Source organism: Leopardus geoffroyi, chromosome B2, assembly GCF_018350155.1.
Source record: "Leopardus geoffroyi isolate Oge1 chromosome B2, O.geoffroyi_Oge1_pat1.0, whole genome shotgun sequence".
In the NCBI taxonomy this organism is placed as follows: domain Eukaryota; kingdom Metazoa; phylum Chordata; class Mammalia; order Carnivora; family Felidae; genus Leopardus; species Leopardus geoffroyi.
The window spans coordinates 52,983,130-53,007,883 of record NC_059332.1 but is presented as its reverse complement, the minus strand read 5'-3'; the positions used below and the strand labels follow the sequence as shown (position 1 = coordinate 53,007,883).

The 24,754-nt window shown below is 37.1% G+C and overlaps 1 protein-coding gene across 5 annotated transcripts in view; it reads left to right on the top strand.

Moving 5' to 3' along the window:
• The window catches only part of HMGCLL1 (3-hydroxymethyl-3-methylglutaryl-CoA lyase like 1), a 194,148-nt gene that overhangs the window by 109,655 nt on the left and 59,739 nt on the right, over positions 1-24,754 (top strand). The window contains exon 8 of one of the 5 annotated variants that reach the window (XM_045498583.1): positions 11,903-12,481. The exons of the other annotated variants lie outside the window; for them this stretch is intronic. Coding sequence (XP_045354539.1) covers positions 11,903-11,947 — 45 coding nt within the window. The 3' untranslated portion in view covers positions 11,948-12,481. Of the gene's footprint in view, positions 1-11,902; positions 12,482-24,754 lie in introns of those variants that run through there. 5 annotated transcript variants of the gene reach the window in all.

Below are 24,754 nucleotides of genomic sequence, written 5' to 3'. Positions count from 1 at the left end.
GTTTGTTTTGTTTAACCTTTGTTTCATTTGTTTCTTCTCTAATCTTTATTGTTTCCTTCCTTGTGCTAACTTTATGCCTAAAGGAACTAGAAAAACAAAAAAGCCTAAAGTTATTTTGTTTATTTGAAATTGTTCTTACTTCTTCAGGTAGGCCTGTATCACAACTTTCCTCCTTAAAACTGCTTCTGCCAAATTCCAAAGTTTTTGGACCATTGTCTTTTCATTTGTCTCCATGTAGTTTTTGGTTTTCTCTTAATTTGTTCGTTTACCAATTGGATGTTTAGCATGTTGTTCAGCCTCCATGTGTTTGTGTTTTTTGTTTGTTTTTTCTTGTGATTGATTTCTAGTTTCATACCATTGTGGTTGGAAAAGATACTTATGATTTCAATCTCAAACTTATTGAGACTTGTTTTGTGGCCTAACATATTATCTAAATTGAAGAATGTTGCATGCGCACTTGAAAGAATACACTTGTGTGTATTCTGCTGTTTTTGTGTGGAATGTTCTGTATTATTGGTTAAGACCATCCCTGCTAATGTGTCATTCAAAGACACTGTTTCTTTATTAATTTTCTCAGGACGATGTATCCATTGATATAAGTGGGGTGTTAAAGTTGCCTACTATTAGTGTATTACTGTCAATTTCTCCCTTTACATCTGTTAATATTTGCTTTATGTATTTACATGCTGCATTGTTGGGTTCATAGATATTTACATTGTTGTAACCATCTTGGATTGATCCCTTTTGCCAGTCTTGTTACAGTTTTTGTTTTAAAGTCTATTTTGTGTGTTGTAAGTATTGCTACCTTGGCTTTTTTCCCCTTCCTTGAGCATATATTTTTTTTAATCCCTTCACTTTCAGTCTGTATGTGTCTTTAGGTCTGAATTGATTTTCTTGTAGGAAACATATAGATGACCTTTTTTTAAAAATCCATTCTGCCACCCTGTATCTTTTAATTGGAACATTTACACTATTTACATATAAAGTAATTGTTTTATAACTTTAAGAGAGAGAGCATACAAATGGGCAAAGGAAGGGGGAGAGAATCCCAATGCAGACCTTGATATCATGCACCATGAGAGATCATGGCCTAACTGGAAATCAAGAGAGGCCCAACTGACTGAGCCACCCAGGTGCTCCTCAAGTAATTATTGATAGGTATATACTTCCATTTTGTTAATTATTGTCTGGTTGTTTTTGTAGTACTTCTTTTTTTCCTTTATTCTCTTGCTTTTTCCTTTTGTGACTTTCTGTAGTGTTATTCTTGGATTTCTTTCTCCTTATTTTTTGTGTATCTTTTATAGGTTTTAGGTTTGTGGTTATCATGAAGGTCATTTATTATGCCCTAAGTACATAGCAATGTAGATTAAGTTAGTGGTAACTTAACTTTTTATTTTTTTTAATTTTTTTAACGTTTATTTAGTTTTGAGACAGAAGGAGACAGAGCATGAACGGGGGAGGGTCAGAGAGAGGGAGACACAGAATCCGAAACAGGCTCCAGGCTCTAAGCTGTCAGTACAGAGCCCGACGCGGGGCTCTAACTCACGGACCGTGAGATTGTGACCTGAGCCGAAGCCGGCAGCTCAACCGACTGAGCCACCCAGGCGCCCCAGTGGTAACTTAACTTTAAACATATTCTTAAAGAATTTTCTTGGGGCACCTGGGTGGCTCAGTCAGTTAAACATCCAACTTTGGCTCAGGTCATGATCCTGTGGTCCTTAGGCTCAAACCCCATGTTGGGCTCTGTGATGACAGCTCAGTGCCTGGAGCCTTCCTGGGATTCTGTGTCTCCGTCTCTCTCCCTGCCCGCCCCTCCCTCCCTCTCTCTCTCTCTCAAAAATGAACATTAAAAAAATAAAAATGAGGGGCACCTGGGTGGCTCAGTCAGTTAAGCATCTGACTTTGGCTCAGGTCATGATCTCACAGCTTGTGAGTTCAAGCCCCAGGTAGGGCTCTGTGCTGACAGCTCAGAGCCTGGAGCCTGCTTAGGATTCTGTGTCTCCTTCTGTCTCTGCCCCTCTCTCACTCAGGCTCTGTTTCTCTTAAAAATAAATACACGTTTAAAAAAAAGAAAATATAATAAAAATGAATAAATAATAAAAGAACTTTCTGTACTCCTTTGTCCATGTTTTATGTATATCTTGTCCTATTTTACATATTTTTTCATAATTTTCTCTTAATTATGGCCTTTTCTTTTCCACTTAGAGAAGTCCCTTGAGCATTCCTGGAAGGCTGGTTTAGTAGTGATAAATTCCTTTAACTTTTGTTAGGGAAACTATACCTACCTTTAATTCTAAATGATAACCTTACCAGGTAGATGTTTTTGTTTTTTTTCTTTTCAGCTCTTTGCAGGTCACAGGGACTGGCATGATATATTTCAAAGTTTCTGTTGGAAAATCAGCTGATAGCCTTATGAAGTTTCCCTTTTACTTTTTAATTCTCTCTTGATCTTTAACCTTTGACATTTTAATCATTATGCGTTGTGATTTAGACCTCCTTAGGTTCATCTTGTTTGGAAGTGTCTGTGCTTCCTAAACAGGGATGTATATTTCCTCTGCCAGGTCAGGGAAATTTTCAACTATTATGTCTTCAGTGATGTTTTATGCCCCTTTCTCTCTCTCATCTCCCTCTGAGACCACTTGTAATGGCAGTGTTGGTTTGCTTGACATTGACCGAACTCAACCCTTAAGCTGTCCTTTTTCTTTCTGGTCATCATAGGTGGTGTCTTCCAGCTCAACTGGTCTGTTTTTCTGTATCTGTTAATTTCCTTTAGTGTATTTTTCACTTTTTTTTTTTTAATTCTGATCGTTTCTTTTCTGTCTTTTCTCTTTGTCAAAGTTCTCAGTTCTTCCACTATGCTCTCCATTCTGCTGAGTTTCTTTATGGAAGAGATAGGGGCCTGAAACCCACATGGGCACAAATTGGGAGTTCCCAGGGTTCTCCATGCCTAGGCCATGTTGGTTGGTTGTTTGAGCAGACCCTAAGCCAGCAGGTCTTGGAGCACTGTGCACCAAAAGTATCCTAGCAAGCCACCTGGAGACAAAGTGGTGTGGGCATGGAATGTGATTGATGCCAGTATTCCCTTGGTGGGAATACAAGTGAGTGCTAACCAGGGGTGTCCCAGTGTGCCATGCTGGGGCCAGTCCGGTGGGATGCCCTGGTCTGGTGTGGGCTAGGGGCTTAGGGTTCACTGAGGTAGTAGGCCAGCTAGGGTGCCTGTACCTTTTCCCATCCATTCTGTCATTGTGCAGGGGAACTTAAACCATGGTGCCCACTAGCCCCTTCAATCTGGAGAGAGTTCCAGTGGCTCTATGTCATTTGGAAGGGTTCCAGTGCTCGTCCCTTTATATTCTAGTTGCTCTTTTAAACCATGACTTTTTTTTCCTGTGCCCCCATGTGTCCAGGACTAGTGTTGGTTAGGGACCTAGGACTCACTGAGGTGGCTGACTAGCTATTGCACCTGGAACCTTGCTTCCTTCTGTGCTATTGAAGTGTTGAGGGAACTTAAACCATGGACCTTTTCAGGACCTCAGACCCAGAGAGTTTCAGCACTTCCCCTGTCATTTGGCAAGTTCTTTATATTACAGTTTCCCTTTATAAATCCTGGCTTTTCTCTGTGCCCTAGAGCAAACAAATCTGCCTTCTCTCAGTATCATCTCTCCCTACTGTAGTTGGCAGTGTAGGGGATCAAGGTTCCCTTGGTACCATGTTTGTATTTCTCTTGTTGGTTCTCTATATAATCTCTGTCTTGTGCAGAAGCTCTTGAGTCAGCATTCCATTCTTCTTCAGGATGAATTGCTTTACAGAGGTATAGATTTTCTGTGTCCATGGAGGAGGGGAGTTCATGGTCTTCTCGTGTCACCATCTTGGACTGGCATTCTTGTCATTAAGTTTTGACAATTTATTGTGTATCTCTCTGAAGCATTTTTTGGGCTCAAAATATTTAGGTCTCATGGGCTTCTTAGATCCAGATGTCTATTTTCTCCCCATATTTCGGAAGTTTTCAGCCAATATTGTGGTACATATACTTTTTGTTCTTTTGTCTTTCTCATGCCCTCTGGAATTCCCATAATGAGAACATGGTTCTTTTTCATTGTATCTCATAATTCTGTTGGCTTTCTTCACTCCTTTTCATTTTGTTCCTCTGATAATTTCAAATGTCCTATCCTACAAGTTGTGGATCCTTTCATCTGCATGGTTGAGTCTCCTTTTATAACTCTCTTTGGAATTCATTTATTTCATTTTTCAGCTTAAGAACTTTTTTGTTGTTTGGTTTGGTGGTTTCTATTTAACTTCTCATTTTCCTCATTTTGTTTAGTTGTCTGTGTGTTCTTATAATTCACTAAACTTCTTCAAGAGGATTACTCTGGATTATGTTTGTAGATATCCATTTGTTTACAGTTATTGAAGCTTTATTAATTTCCTTTGGCAGCGTTACATTTACCAGACTTTTCAAGATCTGTGAATTCTTACGTGGTTATCTGCACATTTGAGTAAACAGTCTCCTCTTCTGGACTTTGAAGGTTGGCTATATAGGAGACAGTTCTTCACCAGTCAGTTCAGTTTGAGTTTCTGAATGTGTCTGTGGTAACATCCTTGGGCAGGTGGGTCCTGCCATTAGGATTTATTTTTGGAAAAGGCAATTATTTGAGCTCAGAGGTCAGGGTTGGGGATATGCTACTGGTCGAGAATAGTTGGAAACTACTTCAGGCTTGGTTCCATGCCCAAATAACTTTGTAGAATGGGCTCTATGGTTGCCAGGATTCTTTGCTTAGACTTATTAAATGGTTGTGATTGGGTATTATATTCACTGGTAGCTGAGGGTATGAATTTGCTTCCCTGCCCTGAGATGGCAACTCAGTGGGATCCAAGGCATACATAGTTCATTGTTTGGGTACCCCAGTCAGGCAAGAGTGTGCACTGGATATACCGGTCAGGTGAGGCCACTAGTTTTGTTCTGCATATGGAAAAGCTAGGAGTTCTGTCTGTTCAAGTGCCACTGTAAGCAGTGCTGTTAGATGAGCCGCACAGCTTCCCAAGTACTCTCACAATTGTCAGATGGGCTGAAGCTGTATTCAATTGTAAGAGGGACTATGAATTAGTTTTCTTGCATAGGCTTACTGAGATAAAGGGCTCAATGACCACGAAGCTTCTTTGTGGTGATGCACATTCCATGTTCCCTTGGCCCAGTAGTGCCACGGGCTTTAGTTTGTGGGTGATCAGCTCTGTCTTGCTGTCAGCTCAAGCATTGGTCAGTTACACAATATTTATGTATTCTTATCAGACTTTCTGGTCAAAATGGGGTTAAGAAGCATGCTCTATAGTGAATAGGGCTATGACACCTTTCCTGCCTGGGGAGAACTGGTAGGCAAGGTCAGGAGCTACACCCAGCAATGGATGATGCTATGAATTAACTCCATGCCTGGAGGTAGCAAGAAAACCAACCCACCATATTCGGTACTGGCTTTGCTCTGACGGTTATTGACTATTGCTGACTATATATATGTGTGTGTACACATGTATATACATGTGTGTATGTGTGTGTCTGTGTATGTGTGTGTGTGTGTGTGTGTATAAAATTTGAACAGTGAGTACTCTAGTTGTGGGAAGAATGCATGCAAGAGTAAGCTCAGTTACTAATTGACCTTGTAGAGTTTGCAGTATGAGCAGAGGGCATTTCAGGTAAGTGTCACAGGAACCCACGGAAGACCATGAATGCACCAAAATGAGAGAGCTTTTTATTTTGTTACACTTTACTGGCAGTTGACAGTATTTGATATTTGAAAATCAGGACAACTTGATTAATGCCTTGTTTCAGGAAGCTCACTCCAAATTCCATGTGGAGGATGAACTAGTGGGATTTGGGGTGATGCAGAGATGAAAAGGCAAAGTTATAGAGACACAGACACTAGGGAGAAGACTACTGCAATAGTCACTTCCTGGTGATAAATGATAGGAGGGAAAACAGAATGAAGGATACATATGGGAAATACTATTCCAATGCAGACTCAGTGGGACTAGGAATTGCTCATGAGTATTTCTAGGTGAGGGTAATAAAGAGTAAGGGTAGATTCAGGCAGTCAGAGTAATGACTCCAAGACTGCAAGTTTAGAAAGTAGGTGATTAGGATATTTTATCTTTCCAAGACATTGCCAGTTTTATGAGAACAAATGCAGTCACCTGTTAATGATAGTAATCCATATTTCATGAACTCATGGTTCAACATGACCACAGCAAAATAATTCCTCAGGATTGCTTCAATCCCTAAGGCAAATAGACTTTTGGAAGGCCTCTCTGCCAAATAATTTAAAAGTGCAGTCAAAACTAAATTCTACATTTTTTTATTGTTTAAAGCAGGTTTTAAAGGGGCATATTAATTGGGGTTTTTCCATTTTTATTGAGATACAATTGAAATACATCACTTTATGAGTTTCAGGTGTAAAGCATACATATTTTGTGAAATTATTTCAGTAATTTACCATCCAAATCTCATATGTAGACAATAAGAACTAGAAAAAAAGGAACTTTTTTTGTAATGAGAACTCAGAATTTATGACTTAACAATTTTCATATATATCATACAACAGTATCAAAATGTATATTACAGCACGAGTACTTGTTTATAAGTAGCAGTGGGTGTCTTTGACCACCTTGCTCCAGTTCCCTCCCTCTCCACCACTTCTGGTAACCAAAAATCTGATCTCTCTGGAGTTTTGTGTGTGTTTTAAATGTAAATGATGTAATTCAGTGCATGTAAGTTTTTGTCTAACTTATTTCACTTAGTCTAATTTCCTCAAGGTCCACCCATGTTGTTACAAGTGGCACAATTTTCCTGTTTTTTTTTTTTTTTTCTGCTGACTAGTATTCCATTGTGTGTATATATACCAAACCTTCTTTACCTATTCATCCATCAATGGTCACTTAACTTAGGTCTTGACTATTATAAATAATACTTCAATGAACATGAGGCACAGTTTCCTTTGGATATATTTGTAGAAGTGGTATTGCTGAATCGCATAGTTCTATTTTTAGTGTGTGTGTGTGTTTTTTTTCATTATGATCCCTCATTCTGTTATCCTTAAGGGCTATACCAATTTACAATCCCACCAGCAGTGCACAAGTTTTCCCCTTTAACTACATTTTCACGTTTGTTTTTTTTTTTTTTTTCTTGTCCTTTCACTGATAGCCATTCTAGGGCAGGAGGTAATATCTCCTTGTGGTTTTAATTTGCATTTCCCTACTGATGAGTGATGCTAAGATCTTTTCATGTGCTTCTTGACCATTTGCATATTGTCTTTGGTAAAACGCCTACTCCGATCTTTGGCGAATTTTTTAATAGGATTTTTATTTTTTGGCTATTGAGTTATATGAGTTCTATACATAGTCTGCTATCAAAGATGTTCTGCAACTTTTTTTTCTTAATCTGTAAATTATTTTTTCATGTTATTGACTGTGTTTGCTACAGAGCTTTTTAGTTTGATGTAACCACACTTCTTATTTTGTTATTTATGCATTAGATATCATATGCAAATAACCATTGCCAGACTCATGTCCGGGAGTTTTTACTATTTACTTCTGGAAGTTTCATGCTCTTACATTTAAGACATAAACTCATTTCAAATTAATTTTTGTGAGTAGTGTAAAATAGGGGTCTAGTTACATTCTTTTACAGGTGAATATCCAGTTTTCTTGACACTGTTTATTAAAGACTATCTTTTTTCCATTCAATATTCTTGACTAACCTGTCAAATGTTAAACCTATTTCCTGAGGTTATTTCTGGGCTTTCGATTCTGTTGCATTGATTTTTTTTTTTTAATGTTTGAGAGAGAATTCATGCACATGAGCAGGGCAGAGAGAGGGAGACAGAGGATCTGAAGCAGGCTCTGCACTGACAGCACAGAGTCTGATGCAGTCTCAAACTCAGGAAATATGAACTCATGGGGCACCTGAGTGGCCCAGTCAGTTAGACGGCTGACTTTGGCTCAGGTCATGATCTCATGATTCATGGGTTCAAGCCCCGGGTGGGGCTCTGTACTGACAGCTTGGAGCCTGCTTCGGAATCTGTGACTCCCCCTGTCTCAAAAAATAAATAAATGTTAATTTTTAAAAAAATAATAAAAAAAAGAAATGTGAGATCATGACCTGAGCCAAAATCAATGCTGAACCCACTGACTCATGCAGGTGCCCCTGATCTGTCTTTTTAAGGTCAATACCATACTATTGTGATGACTGTAGCTTTGTAAAATAGTTTGAAATTAGAAGTCTGATGCCTCCCACTTTATTCATCTTTCTCAAAATTGCTTTGGCAATTTTGAATCTTTTATAGTTCCATATAATGTTAAGGATTGTTTTTCTACCTCTGTAAAAAATGCCATTGGTTCTTGGTAGGGATCACATCAAATCCATAAGATGGCTTTTGTTACTGTCGATATTTTAACAATATTCTTCCAATATATGAACACAGGATACTTTGCATTTATCTGTGTTTCCAGGGTGTAGAGCTCTTTTATCTTCTTCGTTAAATTTAAGTATTTTTTTTATTTGAAGGTATTATAAATGGGGTTGATTTCTTTTTCATATAATTCACTGATGAATAATCCTAACGGTTTAGGATTTTCAGTATATAAAATCATATTATCTACAAAGATAGACTATTGTACTTTTCCTTTTTAATGCTGGTGGCTTTGTTTCTTTCTCTTGCCTGATTTCTCTTGCAAGGATTTCTAGTACTATGCTGAATAGCAGTGGGGAAAGTGGGAACCCTTGTCTTAGTTCTGATTTTAAAGGAAAAGCTGTCAATTTTTCTCCACTGAGTACAATGGTAGCTGTAGGATATCACATATGGATTTTAGTATGTTGAGATTCATTCCTTCTATATGTACCTTGCTACTTTTTACAATTGTAAATGAAGCTTCATCAGATACTTTTCATTCATCTATTGAGATGATGGGATTTTTTTTCTTTCATTACAGTGTGATGTAATTGATGTTGAACATCTTTGCCTCCCAGGTATCATACCCACTTGATCGTGGTGGATGATCCTGTTAATGGACTTCTCAATTCAATTTATTTTAGTTTTTAGTATCTAATATTTTATTGAGAATTTTGGCATCTGTATTCATCAAGATTGATACTAGTTTTCTGGTAGTGTCCTTTTCTGGCTGTGTTATCAGGGCAATACTGGCCTTGTAAAAAATGGGACTGTCTACTGCTCTTTGCAGTACTCTCATCATTGAAGACTCTTGCTCCTGGGCTTTGTTTTGTTGGGAGATTTTTATTTCTTGCTAATTCAGTCTTATAGGTGGTATGTTTCTAAAAATTCCTTCACTGCTTCTACATTGCTCAGTTTGTTGGCATATAGTTGATCATGGTAGCCTCTTATCCCCTCTTGTTGCTATCAGTTGTAAGGCTTTCTTTTTCATTTTTTTCTTCCCTTGTCTAGATAAAAGTTCCTCAAATTTATCTTTTCAAAGAATCCCGAGTTTGGTCTTTTTCTTTTTCTGTTTCAATCTTTTTTCTTTCCTTTTGCTAACTTAGTACCTAGTTCTTTTATTTTAGTTCTTTAGGGTGTAGAATTTACTTGGGGATTGTTCTTCTTGGGGATTTACTTGGGGATTTACTTGGGGATTGTAAGCATTTGTTGCAATGAACTTCCATCTTAGAACTTATTTTGTTGCATCCAGTTTTTGGATTTTGTGTTTCCATCTTTAAGATACTTCTTCTTTGATCAAATAACTGTTTGGGAGTGTGTTGTTTAACTTATTCATAAATATTCCTGTATTGAGTTCTAGTTTCATAACGTTGTAGTCGGAGAAGACACTTGGTATGATTTCAGTCTTCTTGAATTTGCTAAGACTTGTTTTGTGGCCTAACCTGTGGTATATCTTATTCTGTCATTGTATAGAAGGTTCTGTATGTATTGTTAGGTCCCTATGGTCTATAGTGTTGCTCAAATCCTCTGTTTTCATCTTGATTCTCTGTAATATCTACCCATTGTTGAAGTGGAATATTGAAGTCCCTAAATATTATTTCATTATTGTTGTCACCTTTTGTTACTTTTTGCTTAATATATCTACATGATGGGATGACTTCTTTTACATTATGTAATGACCTTTACCTAAGTTCCGGGGTTTTTTGTTTTCTTTTGTTTTGTTTTTAGTTACCATTTGCTTTGCTTGAAATACCTTTTTCCATCTTTTCAATCTCAGTCCATGTGTCTTTAAGGTAATTGCATTTTCATGTAGATAGCATATTGATGTATCTTACTTTTAATCCATTCATTTTATATCTTTTTCATCTATTTTTATTTGAAGTAATTACTCATAGTAAAGATGGTCAAGTCTGCTTTTGAACCTATTGGAAGTTAATGGATTCTTCAGTTCTGAGACTTTATGGTTTCTGTTTCTTTGTTGAACTTCTCATTTTGTGTTAGGCATTGTTTTCCTAATTTTGATTACGTGTCTTCATGTTCTTGTAGTTCACTAAACTTCCTGAAAGCATTATTTGGAATCCTATGACAATTCATCGATCTCCATTTCATTGCAGTTATTGGAGCTTTATTCTTTTGGTGGTGTCATCTTTACCTGATTGTTGGGGGTTCTTGATCCCTTATGTAAGTATCTTAATAAGAAGGTTGCTCTTCCAAACTTTGCTTTATCATAAATAGTCCTGCGCCAATCAGTTTGGGTTCTTGAAGTATCTGCTGGTAGTGTCCTTGGCCATGGGGGCCTCTTACTATTGTCTGTTTTTATGCAAGCCAGTTGTTTACTCCCATCCTTGACCTCAAGATTAAATGCAGTTGGATTAGATATTTGGCTTGGTTACCTGCCCCAGTGAGGCTGAAGAATGGTCTCACTGGTTTGGGGGGTTCTTTCATATGGTTACTGGATGGTTGTGCCTGGGTACTATAGCCAACATATGGTGGTACACTAAGCTTATTTTCCCTGCGGTGGTCTGGGCAACAGGACAAGAGCATGACTAGTTTGTGTAGCTTCTAGGTATTTTTGTCAGCCCTTGTGGTCAGCTGGGGCAAGGTTGGGTTGCAGCAGGTTTGACCATCATCTAGCACCTTTGCATGGGCAAACCAAGCTCTAGGGCCAGTAAAATTCCTTGAGGATTTGAATCAGGCAGAAATGATTGCACTGATTTTCCTGGTCAGAGTGCACCATTAACTTGGTTCTGCAGTTAGCTGGTTGGGATACTTCCTGAATGAACTCACTCTGCCAAGAAAGGAGTGTGGCTATTACAAGCCACTCCCCCTTCCTCAGTCATAGGCAGATTCCCCTCAATCCATATAGTGCAAGACCCCAGTCGGATGTTACCCAGCCTGATGTCACCACTAGGCTATTATTTTTTTCCTCTAGCAGGACCAGAGGCTCAGGGCAGACCTCTCAGCATGGTACTGCACTCAACTAGCAGACAGGTGATAAAGTCACCATGTAGCTGCTTCTCTTACCTTTCTAATAGAGTATCCCCTCATCTCTTTGATGCATGAGGGTACTTCAGGCCCATTCCTCTGTTCTAGGATTATCTTAGAGGTGTCTTGTCCATGAATACTCCTGTAAGGGAGAGCAAGGTCAGGAACAACTGATGTCACCATCTGGGTGATATCATGCCTCCTATTGGGTGGGTGTTAACAACCAAAAAATCGTTTAAACATTTGAATACTCTGGCTAACAATGAATAAAAAATTGTTTTTACCTACAATCCCATCCTGCAGGGGAAATTACTAATTATTAAAATAGGCATCCTCAATCATACATATATAATATATATGCATAATTAAAGAATGCTTTTGGTAGCATATTAAGCTTAAAAACCCGTACCTCACTATTACCACCGATACACATACCAGTATGTTTAAGAATTGGTTTTGGGTGAGAAGCAAATTTGGAATTTAAGTCCAAGGGAAAAGAGGATAAAAGATGGAGCACCAGAATGAACTGAAAAAGTGTCTCATGGGGTAGGAGAAAAGATATTCTTGAGTCCTCGAATCTCAAGGAAGAAGTAAATCAAGAAGGAAGAGGTGATTGACTATGTTAAATGCTGGGAAAAGTAAGATGAAGACCACATATTGATCGTATTGTCTTCTCTTAATTGCTTCTGCCTTTGGAATTGTGCTTAGAAGAACCTTTACTACTCTAAAATTGTATTACTTGCGTACTTATCTTTTCTTAGGCTTCATTTTTTATATTCAAATCTATAATCCAGCTGTACTCTACTTATGATGTAATAATTTTCATATAAGCACATTGTTATCCACTTATTGCATAATTTCTTTCCTCACCAGTAGCAAATGTTCAGCTGTGACAAGTACTATATTTTTACATTTTTTTTTTCTCACATAAGACAACTGTGGCTTACCAGGGTTAAATCAGTTGTACAAAGCTTCCTGTTTGTAGAACCAGGATAACAACTTAGGTTATCTTGGCTTTTCATGTCACTTATGCCTGTGTATTTCATACAAGTGTAATATGTTAATGGGACTTAGATTTTAAATCTAATACAAATGTCATGACCCCTATATTAGTCTTTTTATCAAACCATTCTTATTTTTAAATATTTAAATTTATCCAAAACCTCATCCTCAAAAATTTAGAAAGGATTGACTTAAGAATATCATATTTCCATTAACAAATTGTATAAAAATGAAAGTTGTTTATTTTCTTTCTGTTATGGCTTATAAATTGAGATTTCTACCCTGGATGAGAATTATTTTTTCTTCCTGATTTTGAATTCTTCCTTGTATTTTATCAATCTTTTTCTCTCTTTATTCACAAATTGAGTTTCCCCAAGGCTCATTTCCTCATTAATAAGTATTTAGTTGGGGAAAAAACTTTTCTTACAGGATATGGAAAATGTTTACAACATCAATTTCCTGAGGTAAAAAGTTGAGGTTTGAAAAGGATGCTTTGAGAATTAGATTCCTTTTACTTTGATCACATAATAACTACAGATAACTAAATAAAGCTCACATTTCTTAGTAAATGTTTTCAGTTCAGTAAACATTCTTAAAGGAAACATTTACTTCAATAACCAAAACCCACTGTTTTCATTGAAGGTCTAAATTAAAAAAATACTGTTTCTATTCTGTAAGAAAAGAAAATCCTATTTATTTTTCTACATAGACATTTTGGAACACTTCCCCTTGAAAATACACAAGACTTTATGGATAACAGACCTTCAAGTGAAATGTATTAGTATTCATATCAGCTATGAGAAGGCCAACAGTTTTCCATAGCTGAATCTACTAAAACAATGAAATATGACTTTATTAATTTTTTCCTACTTTATTTTTGACTCATTTGCTTAAATCTGAAGGCACTTAAGGATCTCCACTGTGTCTGAGACTATGTTCGCCAATGTGGTTATGGTGTTTGCTTATTGAAAATCATGGTATTTACTGCAGCTATGGAAACAAATAGCGTATTCCTATCTGAAATTCTAGGTGAGTGTGTTCATTTTTGGTAGGGGTAGGAAGATGTTACTAAATTAGAAAGAAGTTGAAAAGTAAAAACAACATTAGGGGAGAGGCAGATGAAGAGTAGCTTCTCTTGGCCATTTGGCCTGAAAAGGAAGTTGAAAAGAGGACATTTGTAAGGAACTATCTGACAAATAGGTTCATTATTGTTCCCTTCAATCTTGTTGCACAATGTTAGATGAGCAGATAAATGTGTTGATTTACTTACCTTCTTAAAAAAAATCCTGCTGTGGATTTATGGAAGCTAACTTCTTCAAGTGCTAACTATATTCTTGCATGACAAAAATAGGCTGGAACTGAGTTCTGGAAAGAAGACATGCCCTAAAATCTGATTTGCATCTTGTATCCCACTTATTTAACCCCGGGAAGAATTTGAGTTTTAGAATCCAGATCTAAATTTTTTAAATAGATTGTAGTTGCATGGGATAAGAGATAGTAAACTCCTTACTAATCCAGAATTCTAATGGAGTCTGTGGTCTTTAGTAGGTATGGGAATTGTAGATTAGATTAGTTGGAATTGGGGGTTAAAATGAATCAAAGCAGTATATCTGCACATGTATATTTATAATTACCTCTCTGTATACTGTTTTAACCTGCAGGCTTTTTACATAAATCTTTTTTTTTTTTTCAATTAAAAAAAATCATTAAAACTTGGGGGAAAAATGAGTATGCAGTGTAAGATTATTTGAGGATCACTTGGGGTTCTATAAATGAAATGGGTGAGAGAGGCAGGGGATTTGTAATTTCACATTCAATGAAAATTCGGGGAAATTAAGTGTCCATATTTCAACACATACACAGCATAAAATGCAAGTATAATGCAAGATAAAGAGTGCTAATTAAGAACAACAGGCCTGGTAATTGTTTTCAGCAGACAGAGTCTCCCACAGAATATATGGAAAGGCTGGTAAAAATGATGCATATCTACAAAGCACAAGCCTGTGGAGGATGAACCCTACATTCATAAACTCAGTGTCTTGCCCTATAGTACGGGAGAGTGGCCTGGGTGATTTGTTAAAGAGAGATAAGGAAGAAATATGACAAATTAACACGTAAGGGCATTTGTCTTCATATTTTGAAAATTTATGGAAACATATTAGTGAAGAATAACTTTCTAAAGGAAGATTTTGAATTTACCACAAAAAGAAATAGTTCTATGTGAGAATAACCAGAACAAGAGTGGGTTTAGGGGTCATCATTGTCAAAATGGTGACATAGTTCTACTTGTGAGAGAAAGCAAAGTCAGGAATCACCTAACAACTATTCATGGACAAGAAACTACTGAGAGAATTGTAGAACACAGGAATTAGCCTGAGGCACCACCATCCACTTGAGAGACCAAAGACAGACTATATTAGAAGGGTAAACTGAACAGCTACACAATGAGCACATTTCCCCTTTCTAGGGCTAACACAACACCATGCAATAGGTCTCCTCTCAGCCTCTCATTCCTCCAGTGGGAAGACAGAGCCTATGTGTCACTTCCAGTCACCCTTCTCCCAGCATCGTGAATGCCTCTAGCCTCTACTCTGATTTCACCTTACAGAGCTCATAGTGGATGCTTCAGGGATTAATCCCTGGGAATCTAATTGTGCTAGAAAGAAACAGCTTCCAACAAACAGTACATGGATCTTAGCAGGCTGAGTTTCTATTCATATAGTCCAAGTACTGGTCCCAATTAGTTTTCTTCATCTGCAGATCCAAGCTGGTGATATGCTTTAACCAGGGAAGTCAGTGGGGGTGCAGGTCTGACTAGTCTGAGCCCCCAAATGAAGAGTTTTGCTTGCTCTGGAGCCTGGTCTGCCCATGCCGAGGCAGAAGAGCTGAGTCATAACCTCACTACCTACTGATTATGATTTCTGGCCCCCACAATTAGGAAGAATATTAAGGAAATTGAGAATCCGAAGTGGGCCATCACAGACCACCCAGTGTGGCACAAACTATAAGGCAAGCAAGTGGACAGAGCTAATTGCACACCCAGCACAGCCAGTGGCTCTATTCAGCCATGGAACATGGTATAGTTCTCCTTGTGTCAAGACAACATTTCAAAGGTACAAAGATAACATACCAAAATTTGTGTGACAGAGCAAAGCAGTTCTAACAAGGAGGTTCATAATGATAAATATTCTAATTTTAAGCTTCAAGCAACTAGAACAAATTAAGCTCTCCTAAGTAGGGAATGAAGAAACAATAGAAAAAATATATGTAATTAAGAGCTGATTCTTTGAAAAGATAAATCAATTGATGGACCCTTAGCTAGACTGAAAGGAAAAAAAAAAAAGACTGAAAATCAGAAATGAAAGAGGAGATACTAATACCAATACTACAAAAAATGCAAAGGATTAGAGGGGCACCTGGGTGGCTCAGTCAGTTGAACATATGACTTCAGCTCAGGTCATGATCTCACATTTCATGGGCTTGAGCTCCTCATTGGGCTCTCTGCTGTCAGTGTGGAGCCTGCTTCAGATCCTCTGTCCCACTCACATTGTCTCTTTTCCTCTCTCTCAAAAATAAACATTTTTTTGAAAAAAGGATTAGAGACTACTATGAACAACCTGGAAGAAATGAATTCCTAAAGACATATATAACCTACCAAGACTTAGTTACAATGAAATAGAAAACCTGAACAGACTAATTACTATTAAGGAGAATGAACCAGTAATTAGAAACCTCTCAACAAATAAAAGTCCAGGGGCACCTGGGTGGCTCCATCGGTTAAGCGTCTGACTTCAGCTCAGGTCATGATCTCACAGTCTGTGAGTTCAAGCCCGGTATTGGGCTCTGTGCTGACGGCTCAGAGCCTGGAGCCTGCTTCAGATTCTGTGTGTCCCTCTCTCTCTGCCTCTCCCCTGTTTACTGTCTGTCTCTCTCTGTCTCAAAAATAAATGTTAAAAAAAAAATTTTAAACAAAAAGGTCCAGGACCAGATTGCTTGAGTGGTGAATTTTATCAAACATTGAAATAAGAATGCTAGCCCTTGTCTAAGTGTTCCTAAAGCTATAAAAGGAAAGAAATATTCCAGACTCATAATGTGAAGCCAGCAGTATCCTATATAAAAACCAGATTAGAGGCCACAAGCAAAGAAAATTACAAGCCATATCCCTGGTAAACTGAAATGCAAAAATCCTCAACAAAATATTAGCAAACTACATTTAACAACACATCAAAAGGATCACATACCTATTCAAGTGGGATTTATTCCAGGGATGCAAAGATGGTTCAATTTTCACAAGTCAGTCAACATGATATACCATATATACACAAAGAATGATAAAATATATCTTATCATCTCAATAGATGCAGATAAAGCATTTTACAGAACTTAACATCCATTTATAATAATTATCAACAAAGTAGGTGTAGAATAAAGAGAACTCCATAAAGACCACATATGACAGCCCCACAGCTAACATACTAAATGGTGAAAAGTTGAAAGCTTTTTATCTAAGATTAGGTATAAGACAAAGATGCTCACTCTCTTGATTTATATTTAACATAGTACTGGATGTCCTAGCCAGTGTAGTAAGGCAGGAAAAATGAAATAAAAGGGATCCAAAGTGTAAACGAAGAAGGAAGTGTCCCTATTTGTAGATAACCTACCACATATTGAACACTGTTAGAACCAAAAATATTAAACCAAGGACTCAACCAAAAAAAAAAAAAAACTTTTAGAAATAATAAATTCAATAAAGTTGCAGGATACAAAATCAATGTACTAAAATATATTGCGTATCTACACATGAATAACAGAAATTAGGAAAATCTTATTTACAATTACATCAAAAAGTATAAAAATTAGCTAGGAATAAATTTAACCAAGGAAGTTAAAGGCTTGTACACTGAAAACTATAAGATGGTGATTAAAGAAATTAAAGAAGATACATATAATTTGAAAGATATCCCATGTTCATGGATTATAAAGTTAATATTGTTAAAATGTCTGTATTACCCAAAGTGATCTACAGACTCATCTTAATCCCTATTAAAATTCTAATGGCATTTTTCATAGAACAATTTTAAAATTTGTGTGGACCTACAACTGGTGCAACCACTGTGGGAAACAATATGGAGGTAATTCAAAAGGTTAAAAAGAGAACTACCCAAAGTCCAGTATCACATTACAGTTTATTTACTAAAAGAATACAAGAACACTAATTCAAAGGGATATAGGCACCCTTATGTTATAGTAGCATTATTTACAATAGCCAAGATAGGGAAGCCTCTCAAGTGTCCAACGATTAATGAGTGGATAAAGATGTGGAATATGTATGTACATATGTAGGTATACACACATATAATAAAATACTATTCAGCCATATAAAAGAATGCAATCTTACCATTTGCAATGACATGGATGGAGCTAGAGAACATAATGCCAAGTGAAGTAAGTCAGAGAAAGAAAAATAACCTATGCTTTCACTCATATGTGGGATTTAAGAAACAAAAAAAATGAGCAAAGGGGAAAAAGACAAACCAAGACACAGATTCTTATTAATTATAGAGAACTGATGGTTACCAAAGGGGAGGTAGGTGGAGGGTTTGGTTAAATAGGTGATGGGGGTTAAGGAGCCACACTTGTCTTTATGAGCACTGAGTGATATATGCAAATGTTGAAACACTATACTGTACACCTGAAACCAATATAATACTTACATATTGGGATTAAAATAAAAACTTTTTTTTAGGAAAAAGTCTGGAAAACCTCCAAAAGCATGGAGGGTAAAGAACACCCTACTAAATAATTAATGGGTCAACCAGGCAATTAGAGAAGAAATTAAAAAAAAAATGAAAACAAATGAAAATGAAAATACAACAATCCAAATGCTTTGGGATGCAGCAAAGGCAGTCCTGAGGGGAAAATACATTGCAATCCAGGCCTATCTCAAGAAAAAGAAAAATCCCAAATACAGAATCTAACTGCGCACCTGAAGGAAATAGAAGCAGAACAGCAGAGACACCCCAAACCCAGCAGAAGAGAAAGAATAAAGATCAGAGCAGAAATACACAATATAGAATCTAAAAAAACTGTAGAGCAGATCAATGAAACCAAGAGTTGGTTATTTGAACAAATAAAATTGATAAACCTCTAGCCAGGCTTCTCAAAAAGAAAAGGGAGATGACCCAAATAGATAAAATCATGAATGAAAATGGAATTATTACAACCAATCCCTCAGAAATACAAGCAATTATCAGGGAATACTATGAAAAATTATATGCCAACAAACTGGACAACCTGGAAGAAATAGACAAATTCCTAAACACCCACACTCTTCCAAAACTCAAACAGGAGGAAATAGAAAGCTTGAACAGACCCACAACCAGTGAAGAAATTGAATCAGTTATCAAAAATCTCCCAAAATAAGAGTCCAGGACCAGATGGCTTCCCAGGGGAATTCTACCAGACATTTAAAGCAGAGATAATACCTATCCTTCTCAAGCTGTTCCAAAAACTAGAAAGGGAAGGAAAACTTCCAGACTCATTCTATGAAGCCAGCATTACTTTGATTCCTAAACCAGACAGAGACCCAGTAAAAAAAGAGAACTACAGGCGGATATCCCTGATGAATATGGATGCAAAAATTCTCAATAAGATACTAACAAATCAAATTCAACAGCATATAAAAAGAATTATTCACTATGATCAAGTGGGATTCATTCCTGGGCTGCAGGGCTGGTTCAACATTCGTAAATCAATCAATGTGATACATCACATTAATAAAAGAAAAGAACCACATGATCCTGTCAATCGATGCAGAAAAAGCATTTGACAAAATTCAGCATCCTTTCTTAATAAAAACCCTCGAGAAAGTCGGGATAGAAGGAACATACTTAAACATCATAAAACCCATTTATGAAAAGCACATAGCTAACATCATCCTCAATGGGGAAAAACTGAGAGCTTTCTCCCTGAGATCAGGAACACGACAGGGATGTCCACTCTCACCGCTGTTGTTTAACATAGTGTTGGAAGTGCTAGCATCAGCAGTCAGACAACAAAAGGAAATCAAAGGCATCAAAATTGGCAAAGATGAAGTCAAGCTTTCACTTTTTGCAGATGACATGATATTATTACATGGAAAACCCGACAGACTCCACCAAAAGTCTGCTAAAACTGATACATGAATTCAGCAAAGTTGCAGAATACAAAATCAATGTACAGAAATCATTTGCATTCTTATACACTAATAATGAAGCAACAGAAAGACAAATAAAGAAACTGATCCCATTGACAATTGCACCGACAAGCATAAAATACCTAGAAATAAAGCTAACCAAACATGTAAAATATCTGTATGCTGAAAACTATAGAAAGCTTATGAAGGAAATTGAAGAAGATATAAAGAAATGGAAAAATATTCCATGCTCATGGATTGAAAGAATAAATATTGTTAAAATGTCAATACTACCCAAAGCTATCTACACATTCAATGCAATCCCAATCAAAACTGCACCAGCACTCTTCTCAAAGCTAGAACAAGCAATCCTAAAATTTGTATGGAAGCACAAAAGGCCCTGAATAGCCAAAGTAATTTTGAAGAAGAAGACCAAAGCAGGAGGCATCACAATCCCAGACTTTAGCTTCTTACTGCAAACCTGTAATCATCAAGACAGCATGGTATTGGCACAAAAACAGACACATAGGCCAATGGAATAGAATAGAAACCCCAGAACTAGACCCACAAATGTATGGCCAACTCATCTTTGGCAAAGCAGGAAAGAATATCCAATGGAAGAAGGACAGTCTCTTTAACAAATGGTGCTGGGAGAACTGGACAACATGCAGAAGGATGATATTAGACCACTTTCTTTCACCATTCACAAAAACAAACTCAAAATGGATAAAGGACCTGAATGTGAGACAAGAAACCATCAAAACTCTAGAGGAGAAAGCAGGGAAAAACCTCTCTGACCTCAGCTGCAGCAGTTTCTTACTTGACACATCCCCAAAGGCAAGGGAATTAAAAGCAAAAATGAACTATTGGGACCTCATGAAGATAAAAAGCTTCTGCACACCAAAGGAAACAATCCACAAAACTAAAAGGCAACGAACGGAATGGGAAAAGATATTTGCAAATGACATATCGGACAAAGGGCTAGTATCCAGAATCTATAAAGAGCTCACCAAACTCCACACCTGAAAAACAAATAAACCAGTGAAGAAATGGGCAGAAAACATGAATAGACACTTTTGTAAAGAAGACATCCAGATGGCCAACAGGCACATGAAAAGATGCTCAATGTCTCTCCTCATCAGGGAAATACAAATCAAAACCACACTCAGATATCACCTCAGGCCAGTCAGAGTGGCCAAAATGAACAAATCAGGAGACTATAGATGCTGGCGACGATGTGGACAAACGGGAACCCTCTTGCACTGTTGGTGTGAATGCAAACCGGTGCAGCCGCTCTGGAAAACAGTGTGGAGGTTCCTCAAAAAATTAAAAATAGACTTACCCTATGACCCAGCAGTAGCACTGCTAGGAATTTACCCCAGGGATAGAGGAGTACTGACGCATAGGGGCACTTGTACCCCGATGTTTATAGCAGCACTCTCAACAATAGCTAAATTATGGAAAGAGCCTAAATGTCTATCAATTGACGAATGGATAAAGAAATTATGGTTTATATACACAATGGAATGCTACGTGGCAATTAGAAAGAATGAAATATGGCCTTTTGTAGCAACGTGGATGGAACGGGAGTGTTATGCTAAGTGAAATAAGTCATACAGAGAAGGACAGAGTCCATGTTTTCACTCCTATGTGGATCCTGAGAAACTTAACAGAAGACCATGGGGGAGGGGAAGGAAAAAAAAATGGTTAGAGAGGGAGGGAGCCAAAACATAAGAGACTCCTAAAAACTAAGAACACACTGAGGGTTTATGGGGGGTGGGAGGGACGGGGGGGTGGGTGGGTGATGGGTATTGAGGGCACCTGTTAGGATCAGCACTGGGTGTTGTATGGAAACCAATTTGACAATAAATTTCATATTAAAAACATAAAAATAAAAACGTTTTTTAAAGCCCCAAGTAGTCCAAGTAATCTTGAGAAAGAAGAATAAAGGCAGAAGTATAATACTCCTTTATTTCAAACTGTCTTATAAGCTTATACCAATTAAAAGAGCGGTATTGGCATAAAAACAGATGTATTGATCAATGGATCGGAAGAGAATCCAGAAATAAACCCACAAATGTAGGATAAAATAATTTATGACACAGGAGCTGATAAATTAGTAAATTAGATATCCACAAACCACAGAATGAAACTACAATCTTATATAAAAAACAAAATTTTTAAATTGATTAAAGACTTAATGTCAGACATGACACCATAACATTTCTAGAAGAAAACATAGGCAATTATCTTCTTGACATGAGCCTTGGTGATGATTTTTTGAATCCAACAAAAGCAAAAATGAACAAGTGAGATTTCATTACACAAAAAAGCTGCTGCACAGCAAAGAAATCCATCAAATGGCAGCCTACTGAGTAGGCAAAAATATTTACAAGTTATGTATCAGATAAGGGACTAATAAGACAAAATATGTAACATATCTCAACAACAAAAACAATCTGATTAAACAAAGGGCAAAATATCTGAACAGACATTTTTCCAAAGACTACACATATATGGTCACCAGGTAAATGAAGAGATCCTCACCATCACTAATTAGGGAAATGCTAATCAAACCAGAATGGGGTATCTACTCAGACCTGTAAGAATGGCTATTATTAAAAATACAAGAAATAAGTGTTGATGAGGATGGGTAGAAAAGGTAACCTTCATTCCTGTCAGTGGGAAAGTAATTTGGTGTATACATTATAGAAAACAGTATGGAGGTACCTCAACAAAATTAAAAATATAACTACCATGTGATCCAACAATTCCACTTTGAAGAAGTGGAAGGAGTTATCTGAAAAAAAAAATAAAATTATTAACATGAAATGATTATATATACACCACCATGTTCACTGTATCATTATTTACAATAGCCAAGATATGGAAACAACCTGAGTGCCCACTGATGGATTAGTTGATAAAGATGTTATATATATGATAGGATATTATTTAGCCATAAAAAGTTAAAATGTGCCATTTGTGGCATGGATGGATTTCAAGGGCATTTGCCAAGTGAAGTAAGTCAGGTAGAGATAAATACTGTGGAATGTAAAAAAACAAACAAGAAACCCTCATAGATACAGGAATATATGGGTGATTGTTGGAGATTACTGGAATATTTGGGTTTTGTCTTTATAAGTTTAAATAAATAGAATACTTTATATTAAAAATATGGCACCTGTAATCCTTTCAAAATAATTTTCTTAAAAAATTCACCTACATAAAGGATTAGTGGCCTTGAAGCTGCTGCTTCTACTGTACCCAGGTTGGAAAATTAATTTTTAGCCCAACCTATTGTTGAGTACAGCTTCAGGCCTTCCAACTAGGGAACCTTACCATAGCAAATGGAAAGCTGCAAGGCCCATCCAATAGCCCTGCTTACAGTGGCACTTTAAATTTTTTTTTTTCAACGTTTATTTATTTTTGGGACAGAGAGAGACAGAGTATGAACGGGGGAGGGGCAGAGAGAGAGGGAGACACAGAATCGGAAACAGGCTCCAGGCTCCGAGCCATCAGCCCAGAGCCTGACGCGGGGCTCGAACTCACGGACCACGAGATCGTGACCTGGCTGAAGTCGGACGCTTAACCGACTGCGCCACCCAGGCGCCCCATGCAGTGGCACTTTAACAGAGAACATAGCCTGGGGTTCCCCCGACCTGCAGAGCAAAACTGGTGGTCTCACTTGATCAGGGAATTCAGTATACACTGTTGCCTGATCAGAGCCATGAAACAACAAACAACAAGCCATACAGGCCCCAGGTCTTCTGCTGCTGCCCTGCCCATTCAGGGAAGCTTCACATAATGCTGATTATACTACCCAGACATGACCATCTAATAAATTTGACCAGATGACTAAGGCAACTGATGAACCCATTCTACAGCCTCATTTGGGCAAGGGACCAAACTAACAGTCCTATCCAACTCTTTTCAGCCAGTGACACACTCTCTCACACTCTACCTCAAGAGTGACCATTTGAATTGCCCTAAAATAGACAATAGTCATGGGTACCACCTGGCCAAGGACATTACAATCAGACATATTTAGAACCGAAACTGAACAAACTCGTAGAGAATTGTCTGTGACAAAGAGAACCTGCAAAGTCTGGAAGAGGGAGACCACTTACTCAGATGCTCAAATAACAACATAAGGGATCAAGGATCTTGAAAAAATGAGATAAATATGACACTGCCAAAGGAAATTTAAAAAGCTGTAATAACTGATACTAAAATGAAGATGTATGAAGTCTCAATTCAGAATAATCTTCTTTTAAAACTTCGGTGAACTATAAGAACACAAACTAAATTAGGAAAATAATGCATGAACAAAGTTAGAAGTTTGAGATGCTATCAACACACATACATACATATAAATCTAGAGCTAGGAAATACAGTAAATGAACTAATCTATTACTTAGAGAGATTCAAAAGCTGATTTGATCATGCAGAAGAAAGAAGTGCTGACCTGAAAAAGCATTTGAAATTATCCATCATCAGAGAAGTAAAAAGAAAAACAAAACAAAAGTGAAGAAAGCTTAGGGACTTATGAACACAATGAAAAGAAACAATATTTGCATCATTGGAATTTCAGGAGGTGAAGAAAAAGATAAAAGGAAAAAAAGTATATTTTAAACAGTATTAGCTGACAACCTTCTGAAAGCTGAGGAGGGAAATAGACATCCAGATTCATGAGGCCCAAAGAACCCAATGGAGACATGGATAAGGCTATACCAAGACATAATTAATTTAAAATTCTTTGACTTCTGACAACACAGCAAGAGAAAAGAGGGAGGTTACCTATGAGGGAACCCTCACAATAAGACTGTCAACAGATGTCTCAACAGAAACTTTTCAGTCCAGAGAAGATGACAATATTCAAAATACTGAAAGAAAAAAAATAACAACCAAGAATTCTATGCATGTCAAAACTTTCTGTCTCAATTTCTGAAGGAAAGTATTCACCAAAAAAAAAAAAAAAAATAGTTGAGGGAATTCATCACTTCTAATCCTGCCTATAAAAAAAGCTATACAATTGAATGGAAATAAAAAGGAAGCTAATTGAGTCATAAAAAAACATTAGAAGGCAATATAAAAGTTACTGGTAATGGAAATATGTAGTGAAAGTTGAATTTTGTATTATGGTAATGAGGGTATATAA